Genomic DNA, 11086 nt, shown 5'->3' with positions numbered 1-11086 from the left:
TAAAAAGTTAAGAACCTTAAATACCTAGCTCCTTCAGACCTCGTTGCACCGCCAAATTTAGAACATGTGTCATGCATGGTGTGTGATATTTGCATGTGAAGTCTGAGCCAGAACCCTTGATGAACCTTTCTAAATTTTCAACCATGGCTTTATTAAACTAGAATTGTCAGTTGTGATAGAAAGCTCCATGGAAACAAAGGAAAAACATTTCAAATCATTCATTACTACATAATAAGTATTAGTGATGACTTACCTTGTTTATGAGATTGTAATCCTTTGAAACATTGTGCCTGCCTCTGCCAAGTAAGCACCTTGACGAGAACCAATTAATTGGCAAACATTGATAATTTGTTCACAAAGTATCTTTATTGTATCAATCTAATTTACAGTGATCCCAAGTATAGCTAAATGTTTTGAGGTTTTTCAAGTGTCCATTGTGAGTGACACTTTTTTTGATTGGCCTGAGTACCTCTTTCAGCTTCAACTTTTCCTGCGTAAAATTTCAGCTGTTGTGCGTCGTACAGTCTTGGAACTTGGAATATATGCATCATCACTTCATGCATAGAAGGTTGAAACATTCTTAAATTTTGGTTGGTCAATAAGTCAGAATGGTAGATCCACACTCACAATAAGATCCAACAAAAGTGTTTTTGCTTCCTCCTGAGATCTCCTTGAAAACTTTGCAGTCTCTGTAAAATAACCTGAGATAGGTTTCATAGTAATCAAAGGGTTTAAGTCATTGTATTCCTTGATATGACGTGCATGCTTTTAGGTGCTTCAATAACTTTGATGTGCTCCCCGTTGTATCCCCAATCACTGCTTTATTTATTCTTTTACAAATTTTGCATTTGTAGTTACTGTCTCTATTTTTAATATTATTGCAAGACTAGTGATGAATTTTGACGATGGGAAGCCGGAGAGTCATCCATTATCTCTAAATCAGTACATGGTCTTCAACCAAATCCTTGAATCCAAAGCTGATTGGACTTGGAACTCAAAGAGAAAATAATAGAAAACTAATCAAGATGAGATAGTGCAAGAGTATTAACTAACATAATAAGAAATAAGAGTACCAAAACAACACCAGCTGTAACAAGAATAAAATTGTAATAATAAAATTATAAGAAAGGAAGACTAAAAGACGTAGAAAATAAAGTGAAAAAGAAAAGAAGAAGAAGAGAATAACAAGAAATGAAGAAGAAATAACCAGAAAAAAGGAAAATGAAAAAGAGAACTAAAAGAAAAAGAAGAGAACAATAAAAAGAAAGGAAGATGAATAAAATAAGAAAAGATAACAAAATGAAAAAATGGAGAAGAAAAAAGAGGAAAAGAAGAAGAAGAAGAAGAGATAAGAGAAAAAATAGATGAAGATAAGAAGAGAAGAAGAAAGAGAGAAGACCAGAAGTGAAGATTGATGGAAATATATGTGGCCGGCAAGCCATCACACATTCCACATCTCGCTCCATGTTCATTAATAGAACATATTCATTATAGAGCACGTGTGATGCGTATAATGAAGTCCATGAATACATGATCGGACTTAGTGAATTATGATGAGATCGTAATACGGAGATCACTAGTCTTTAAGCATGTGTTCGAAACATTCCTATTCAAAGGATACGCGAGAAGGACATCGAAGTATCCAGATAGAATAGCACTATCTAGCCTCACTCATATGATGAGTATGGCCGGTCCCGTAGCCATTAGTGTGGCGACACTAAGGATAGATAATGGGTGCTCTTTAGTGGAAAGAGTTCACTGAATTGATCCGTACGAATCCCTAAATGGTATTATACCAAACTGTCAATCAGGTTGATTCACGTCACGGTTGTGTAAGTGGTCCTTAGACTTGAGACACCAAAGACGTCTTGTGGACGGACGGTTGTACTTTGGCTATGGCCAACGAGTCTCTAATCATGGGATTCTAAACGGTCTTAGTTCGGGTGCATCAAGAAGTACACGAAGGCGATTTAGCGGTCAAGATGTGATCGTCCACCCTCGGTATGAGAGGTGACAGCTCAAGGAAGATGATGCAACGAAGTCCTTGGCCAAGGCAGTAAAATATAAGAGAAGAGTTCTACGATGATTTCTGAATGCATCAGTTGACCATACCCTAAGTCATCCAAGGAGCATCAAGTGGATGAGGGATTATACATATACGGTAACTGAAGACGAACAGGTTCCATGAGTGAGTCGATACACACTCCTTTGTATCTTCTAGGACACGAGGTGTAGCTTGGCACCCCACATGTTGGAGTCTCGACTTATCGATTGGGTTAAATCGATCCGATGTTAATTAATCTATATGATGATATAGTTAATTAATTTGGAAGGCCAATAAAGGTTATTGGGACGTTGGAGTCGTTAACTAGACTGATACATGGGCCTAGAGGGTCATAGCCAGATGGACTTTGGACGTTGAAAGATATACTTAAGTTTTGGGGGGTTTTATGAAAAATACCCACTTAGTATAAATAGGGGAAGACCCTAAACGAAATTCACCCAGGCCAGAATTGTTCAGGGGCCTTTCCCCTTCTTCTCCACTCTCCCCACATCCCCTCTCCATCCCTGATGTGATCGGGACGACGTAACGACGGCGGAGATAGAACGGGGCTCGTCAACGAGAAGGAGGAGATCCGATGTGCCGATGACCGCGTGGATATGTCTAGAGGCTGCACACTTGAGCAGCTTGACTCTTCTCACTCCGGGATTGAAGAAATCACGAATGAGATTAGTGCAAAGGTACTTCGTTTTAATGGTTTTTGTTGATGCCGTTTGATTCGCAAAAGTCTTCCGCTGCGCCGTTTTGTTCTGTTCATCCATATCTAGGCCTCTAGAACCCAACAAAGATAAGAAGAAAGGAAGATGAAAATTAGAAGAGAAGAAGAAATGAAGATCAGAAGAGAAGAAAAACTAAAAGAGGAACACAACAAAGAAGAGAACAACACAGAAAATAAAAGTATAAAATAAGAAGAAGATAAGAACAAAGAAAGATGAAAAGAAGAACAGAAGAATGAAATATGAAAAGAAGAAGAAGAGAATGAGAACGGATGAAAAGAGAACCAGAAGGATAAGAAAGGAAGATTAAAAGATTAATAGAAGAAGATGACATGGAAGAATAAAAGAAGAAAATCACAAGATAGAAATATAAATAACTTACCAAGGAGTTGTTGGGCGTCTGCACCAGGCGTGTCTATGCAAGGAGAAGGGGAGGGGGAGTGGACCAGACTAATAGGGTTATGTACATTCTCATTATGAGAGAGGGGGCCATTCGATCATATGTAAATGGATACTATGTTTACATATTGATCATCCTGATACAACCAGATTGTATTTCTTCTTCCATACAGTTAATAGAATTCTAATTAAATATACTATAAGTTCATTCCATACCGGACCAGACCTTAATTGGGTTATGTACATTATCATTATGAGAGAGGGGGCCATTCAATCGTATGTAAATAGATACTATGTTTACATATTGATCATTCTGATACTACCAGATTATATTTCTTCTTTCATACAGTTAATAGAATTCTAATTAAATATACTATAAGTTCATTCCATACAGGACCAGACCTTAATAGAGTTATGTACATTCTCATTATGAGAGAGGGGTCATTCGATCGTATGTAAATAGATACTACGTTTACATATTGATTATTCTGATACAACCAGATTATATTTCTTTTTCCATACAGTTAATAAAATTCTAATTAAATATATTATAAGTTCATTCCATTCTGGACCAGACCTTAATAGGGTTATGTACATTCTCATTATGAGAGAGAGGGGGTCATTCGATCGTATGTAAATAGATAATATGTTTACATATTGATCATTCTGATACAACCAGATTATATTTCAATCGTTAAGTACGTTTAGTTGTAGTATGTAAATAGGGTTATGTACGTTTAGTCAACTAATAATAAATTCATAGACAATAATGAAATTGTTGCAGGTATAGTTTAGTGGTAAAAGTGTGATTCGTCCTTTTCCCTTTTTCTTTTTTACTTTTCTTTTATCGTCCAAATTAGCTCAAAATATTAGCACAGTGCCCTACCAAGGAATGTGGAAATCTGAAATGGAATAGTTGCTGAATAAAGAAAAGAAAGAAAAGTTAGAAAATGGTACAGATATAAAAGAAAACAAAAAAAATGCCGAGGAAAAATAGGTTAAAAAAAAGACAAAAAGGAGAAAAGCCAAATATAAATACGATAAAAGGGAAAAACATAAATAAGAAAAAGAAGGAAAAAGAAAAAGGAAAGGACAAGTAATACGAAAAGGAGACAATAAAAAGACAAAAAAGAGACAAAAATGGAAAAAGAAAAGGCATGAAACAAAAGGGAAAACAGAAAAATAAGAAGATAAAAAAGAAAAGGACAAAAATATAATAAAAGAAAACCGGCGAAAATAAACAGATCAATGAAAAAATAATAAGACAAAAAAAGAAAGCAAAAAACACAAACAAATCAGATCCACAGTAAACAGATCAACCGTAAGCAGTGATATAAACAGATCAACCGGATAAATAATTAGATTGAACGAAAAAATACACTTGTTCAGGAATTCATCTTGTTCAGGAGCTGGAGAGCAAGATCCACCTGGGCATCTACAGACATCTTAGAGGCAAAATCTGAACCGTCCATCTGCGGATTCGTTTGGCCATCATCATCATCATCAGAGTCCAAGTAAAGCTTCTGTCGCTTGTTTCTACGTCCACGGCTTTGTTCTTCTTCTTCATCTTCTTCTTCTTCTTCCTCTCCCTGCAATCGCTTTAACTTCATCTTCTTCTCTGCCCGTTTCTCTCGCAACCGTCGTTTGAGCAGGAGCTTATCCTCCTTATCGTGCTTCTTCATTTCTTCCTTAAGCTTCTTGAAACGCCCTTCGACTGACAAAGCCAGATGAACACTGGTTGTAAGAGAATGATACTCAGTGCTATCATCATCATCATCATTGGTGTTATTAAAATCAAAATCAACCCGTTTCACCATCAGTGCTATCAGTTATCATATCGACATTACTAATCATCGGAGAGATATATATTACCATCATCATTCCATTTCATCTTCTCAACATTACCGTCGTCATTATCATTCCATCATTTCAACATTATCTTCATCAAAGCAACTCATTTCAACATTACCATCATCATACCAATTATCACCATCACTATCATGATTTATCATCTCAACATCTCCAATACCATTGTTGTTTATCATCTCAACATCACCAGCTCAATCATCATTGATCATCTCAACAACAGCAACATTGTCATTGTTCATCTCAAGATCACCGCCATCATTTATTCTCTCAAACATACCATCATCCTTATCACATAAAAAACTATCTTTTCACATGCAGGAAGGGGAATATCACATCCTAAGGAAGAACAAAATGGAAGTGACTTGGCCAATAGCTCTACTTTTTAATCCCTTCTCTGCTTGGTCACCACCATCACGTTGATACGATCATTTTCAGTTTACAATGCGGGAAAGCTCAATCTTAAAGAATCAGATAAATGGAAATATAAACCCAAGCTTAGCTTAGATCAATTACCCTCATCCTTGTCAAAGTGAAACCCATCGTCTGCACCATTTGCACCTGCCAGAGCGGCCAACGGGGGAAGCGAGTTTCCCTCTTCATCAAAAACAAATCTTGTGCCAATCGGTCGATGCACGTTGATTTTTAGTTTCTTCTTTTTCAAAACTCTGCTCGGAAGACTGCATTCCAACCAAGGGCAAATCAGGATATCCACATGGGAAAAATAGCATTAGAGGAAATAAGCCATAAATAATAATAAGGGTTCGAGGGGCCTGGATCGAGGATTAAGTCTAGGGTTAAGAGTTTTCCCATCATGGTGTAGGAACTGGGTTTTAGGTTTATGTCCCAAAGATACTTCATTAAAAGCAGAATGTATACCCGGCAGGGGGATCGGCTTCACCATCCGCTTTTGCGGCCACCTTCTGCCGCAAAATCTCATCTCCAGAGTCTTCCTCTTCGGCGCTCTCGGAATCATCGGCCAGCACATCATTTCTAGCAACTACGGGCACATTCTTCTCTTTCGTCGTCGATGTTGTTGTTGCTGGTGCCGTCAATGTTTGACCCTTCTTTAGCTTGAGAAAGCGAATGACGGGGGTCATGGGCAGGCCAAGAGAGACCGCAAACTCTTCGAAGGGCAGCTTTGATACATCAAACACCTCTTTGTCACGCTGCTTTTGAATAGATTTTAAGTATGTAATGAAGGCCCTCTGGGCTAGGGCCTGCAGATTTGGGTACTTCACCAGGAGAGAAGCCAAGAGTCCTGAAATCGGCTGCATTTTCTGTATATTTGCCTGAGGAGAGTAGGACATGAGACAGATATAACAAGCATCTGGCAAGTTCGGGAATTTGGCCAGATCAGTAGAACCAACTTAGTCAACCAACCCTAGCTTTGGTCGGCTTGACCTGGGTTTGGCCGGATCGACCGACCGAGGATCAGGTTAACTGGTTGCGTCGACAGGTTCGGTCAACCCAACTGACCAAACGATTATGTCGAGCATCAGGTTGATTTTTGGTCGGGTTGTGTTGCGTTGGGTTGGGTTGACCACCCAGCCCAACCAGCACACCCGATCCTGACCCAGGTCAGGCCAAAGACTAGAAACCGATACTGTACTAATCAGAAACATCTAAATATATAATTTAAGTTTAGGGTTCAGGGTTCAGGGTTGAAGGAGATAGATATCACTTAGTTTTACCTTCCGTAGATGGATTGGTATCTTGGGCTCTGCGTTTTGGAGCTTGGTAATCATCTCTTTCTCCGAAGGAGAATAAAAGAGGATTGATTTCCCCTTGGAAGAAAATCGGGCAGTGCGGCCGACACGATGTATGTATGCTGCTATATCCTCGGGGCAGTCAACCTGCTGACGATCAAGATAAGAAATTGAAGTAGATTCTAATTATGGAGAAGAAACAGATGGTGAGGATTGACCTGGATGACCCAATCAACTGCGGGGAAGTCAAGACCTCGAGACGCCACGTCAGTGGAGAAGAGGCAAGCTCGTTTCTCGCAGAACTGGGCATATATGGCCATTCTCACGTCTTGTCTCATCCGCCCATGAAGGCACAACAATGGAATTCCTGGGCGCAGCTTTCTGAAAGCTTCGTACACAAATTTGACCTGGGAAAGAGCAAATCAAGACTTAAATTTTCCATTCTAGAAAGATAGGATTTATACACACCGGAGAGAATATAATTCCTCCGTTTCACCCCCTCTGGTTTTCCAGACTCATAATTTGGTTTGAATTAATCTGGGTGAGGGAATGGTTTTTATTTTAGGCCAATGTCAGAGTCAGATATCTTAACTTCCAAATCATCTAAACGAACGAGACTGATTCGTGGGACAGTCCAGGAAAAGGCATAGTTTCTATAGGGAAAAAAAGCAACAGACGAACTCATTAGCATTGGCAGCTTATTCTGCGTGGGTTTATCTAAACGAGGAATTGAATACCGTTTAATGAACACGAAATCGGAGGTCACAAAAAGTAGTACCGATTAGAAGAAGATCGATTCAGTTTGCATTTATAAGGAACAAGAAAGGTCTTTTCTTTTCACTAAACGAAAAAGAATGAAACAAGAAAGAAAACAGATTCCAAACAAACCACTAATCGTAGAAGAACTTGAGTTGACTGATATTTTCATCAATTAAAGATGTTGTACTTCACTTTGAGTTTATTACAACCAGGAATAAATGGCTATCGGTTCGCTGAGAAAAGGGAGCTGGAAACATGCTTGCAATCAGATGTTTCATCTTTGAGTTCTTTCATCTTTTTAATGACTAAAAGATGTTATACTTCATTTCGAGTTTTTTAAAACCAGGATAAACCACCGTGTGTTCGGTTAAAGATGAACTGGGAGAACCTGCTTGCAACTTGAGAGGAACACAAGCAACTTGGAGTGGAGATGAGACTTGATGAAGCTCCAGAGCATGTCCAACTTCTGCTCCAGAGGAACTTCCATGGCGATCTGGTTAAGGTGCTCAGGCGTGGCCGTTTCACTCTCTGCATGAACGCTGATGTACTCTGGGTCCTTCAAGCTCAGCCTGGCTAGATCCTTGACTGATTTGGTCTGAGTCGCAGAAAATAACAAAGTTTGACGTTTCTTTGGAAGCTGCGAGATTATAGCGTCTAATTCCTTCTTGAATCCAGCATCGAGAATCCGATCAGCTTCATCAAGAACCAACATCTGTCATTCGGCACGGTTTATGGATTAATTTTTAATACAAAATGATCAAAGTTTAATCAAGGACGATGAGTGATTGATGACAAGTTCGTCATTGCCATCACCATTTAATCAAAGTAAGCAGGAACGATGATAATCATGACTAAATTTCAACATGATGGAGACGAATTCGTCATTCATCCAGCAGAAGAAGGGAGATTTTTCAGGGTAAGATTCAACCGTCATGAAGCCAATGAGGATCAATAATTTGACATGTCATCCGACGTGCAATGAAGAATTTCTCGTTGTCATCATCATTGTCCACTCCTCGCCCATGGATGACAGTGAAAAAAATGTTGGATTCACAATGACGAAGATTAATTCATCATTGTCCGCCAACCCTAGTTGTTGAACACAGTTGGCTTTCCTGTGTCCCTTATATTTTCCCTTTATAAGTTGTAATCATAGTCGGGTCAACAGAGAATAGGCCCAATACTGGGCGTCCCTACTATCCTACTCTATCATCTTACTGAGCTAACTATGATATCCCCTTGGTTTAACTGGTATTTAAATCAGTTGTCTTCCCTGATTTTGGTTACGAATTTCCATTCTCAAACCCTAGCCTTTCAATTGGTACCTGGGAGAACCACTGTGAGAGCACTGTTTTACACTAGCATCGATATAGCATTTGTTCAAGAGTTTTTTGTAAAGATTAAAAACAATAGATTCTATCGGAAGAGCAGACTCACATACCTGAAGCTGAGAGCAGTCGAAATTGGGGGTCTCATCCATGTGCTGAAGAAGCCGACCAGGGGTGCAGATCAGAATGTTCATACTATTTACGCGTTCTTTCTCTGTCTCGACATCCTTTCGACCGCCAATCAACAGTCCAGCGCTCAGAGTATGATACTTGCCTACAGTCTGCAGCTCCTGAAACAGTTGAGCGGCCAGCTCCTTGGTAGGTGATACGATAATGCTCCCAACCCCGTCGTAATTACTCCATCGCAATCTGTACAGCTTCTCAATGACCTGAAATTCTAAGTTCTGATTAAATTGTGCACCAGAAAGAGTGACACAATCCCCCAACCCTACGAGGTATTTTGTCTTTAATCCATAGAATAGTTCTTTATAAATATATGAAGCCCCAAAAAGAGAAGCAGGCAAGAAGATGTAGTTGTCAGGGCCGACTCTGCAACTGAGTCAGTATGGGAGGTCCTCCCTAGAAGGTGTACAGCCGACGATTCCGAGCCAGTACTGCCATTGCTAAATTGTATTCTTCAATTTCCTTAATCAATAGTCTATAGTTTGTCTTATTTCTTTCAAGAATTCCGTCCTCAACAGAGACCTACATCAAGGTCTCTACCAGTTTCCCAATTGAATAATCAAGATCACTCTGTGTCTCTTTCCTTGTGTTGAAACTCTACAGCAATACCTTGAGAGTCTTGGGGCCAATTCTTGGGGGACGAGTTGATGTAGGAGATCTTCCCTAAAAGGTGTACAGGCCCCAATCTGGGTCTATACCGCCACTGCTCAAAAGTATTCTTCAATTTTCTCAACCTGGGAAGTAGAATTTACATTATTTCTCCGAGATACCTATCAAAATACCATCAAATTTCACTACCCACCAGTCAGAAAATTCGAAATTCACATCGGGATGGTGAAGGCTTAAGTTTCCCCCGACCCAGTTTTGGCAGCACCAAGAGAGGCCCTCCCTAGATGGTCTGTAACGCCAGAGCTAGATTGCATTGCTCCATTTTCTCCATCTATCCTCAATAATTTACTTTATTTCTTCCAAAAAATTATCAAAATATCATCGAACATAACGTTTATAGTTTCCAAAAAAAAAAGTTTGCTAGATCGTGTTCTTCCATTTTCTCAATCAAATGTCTAAGATTCACTTAATTTACGCCGAAAATCAATCAAAATGCCATCGAATTTCCCTACCCAATACTCAGAGCCTCTGAAATTCTCACCGGGATGATGAAGGCCAAAGTTTTACCCGACCCAGTTTTGGCAGCACCAAGAACATCACGCCCACAAAGAGAATGAGGGAGAGAGGCCCTCTGAATATCGCTCATCTCCAAATACTTGGGCTTCAATCCATCCTTAGTCTTCCCAGACAACGGTAGCTGATCAAACCACTTGCAGCCCGCGTAAGGCGAGAACTCCCCATCTCCCAATCGACCGATCGCGGCGTCGCGAGGAAGGTGCGGAAAGGAGAGCGGGTTCGTGCCGTTGATCGGCTTCTGGGACTCGATCCACGCTTCGAGGAGCGCGATTTCTTCGACCTCTGAGAGGCGCTTCGTCTTGCGGATAGCTCGGGAGGTCTTCTTCGATCGATTCGTCTCCTTCACCGCCATGGCTGGATGCTGGCGGGGTTCGAACTAGGGTTTTACCGAATCTACTACAGCACGAGGATCATCTCTTAATCGTCGTTCGTTCGGTATCTTCGTTCGTTCTACCGCGCGCTGGGAAGTCGTCGGAAAGGGGGTTTTATAGCCGTCTTCTCAAGGTTCGTTGACGGGCAATGAATCGTCGTCGGATCCGTCATCCATCCGTCATCCATCCATCCATTCATCCATCTGTCATCCATCCATCCATTCATTCATCCATCTGTCATCCATCCATCCATTCATCCCTCTGTCATCCATCCATCCATTCATCCATCCGTCATCCATCCATCCATTCATCCCTCTGTTATCCATCCGTCATCCATCCATCCACTCATCCCTCTGTCATCCATCCATCCAATCTGTCCCTCCGTCACCCATCCATCATCCATTCATCCACTCATCTCTCCCTCATCCATCCATCATCCATTCATCCACTCATCCCTCCGTCATCCATCCATCATCCATTCATCCACTCATCCCTCCGTCATCCATCC

At 40.4% G+C, this 11086-nt stretch overlaps 1 protein-coding gene across 2 annotated transcripts; it reads right to left on the bottom strand.

Moving 5' to 3' along the window:
- Positions 1–4511: 4511 nt before the first annotated feature.
- Positions 4512–10676, bottom strand: LOC144707666 (DEA(D/H)-box RNA helicase family protein). 2 transcript variants are annotated; one of them, XM_078580890.1, is made up of 8 exons: positions 10173–10675; positions 8953–9228; positions 7900–8223; positions 6971–7159; positions 6738–6899; positions 5923–6335; positions 5560–5723; positions 4512–4891 (listed from the first exon to the last, which is right to left on the bottom strand). In XM_078580890.1, exons 1-8 carry the CDS (start codon positions 10557–10559, stop codon positions 4563–4565), a joined length of 2244 nt encoding a protein of 747 aa, XP_078437016.1. In that variant the 5' UTR covers positions 10560–10675; the 3' UTR covers positions 4512–4562. The 2 variants fall into 2 exon arrangements, with proteins under 2 accessions (XP_078437016.1, XP_078437017.1); XM_078580891.1 differs by having other exon boundaries at positions 4720–4911; positions 10173–10676.
- Between the last annotated feature and the right edge of the window lie 410 nt (positions 10677–11086).

Source organism: Wolffia australiana, chromosome 9, assembly GCF_029677425.1.
Source record: "Wolffia australiana isolate 7733 chromosome 9, ASM2967742v1".
Taxonomy (NCBI): domain Eukaryota; kingdom Viridiplantae; phylum Streptophyta; class Magnoliopsida; order Alismatales; family Araceae; genus Wolffia; species Wolffia australiana.
This window is presented reverse-complemented; position numbering and strand designations above follow the sequence as displayed.

Bases quoted from the DNA above. Each gene is read 5' to 3' on its own strand.
- LOC144707666 (XM_078580890.1), bottom strand. From the start codon at position 10,559: ATGGCGGTGAAGGAGACGAATCGATCGAAGAAGACCTCCCGAGCTATC. The intron at 8,224-8,952 runs GTATGTGAGTCT...GCCGAATGACAG, and splicing joins TCGACTGCTCTCAGCTTCAG to ATGTTGGTTCTTGATGAAGC. The intron at 4,892-5,559 runs GTAATTGATCTA...TGGCTTTGTCAG, and splicing joins TCACTTTGACAAGGATGAGG to TCGAAGGGCGTTTCAAGAAG.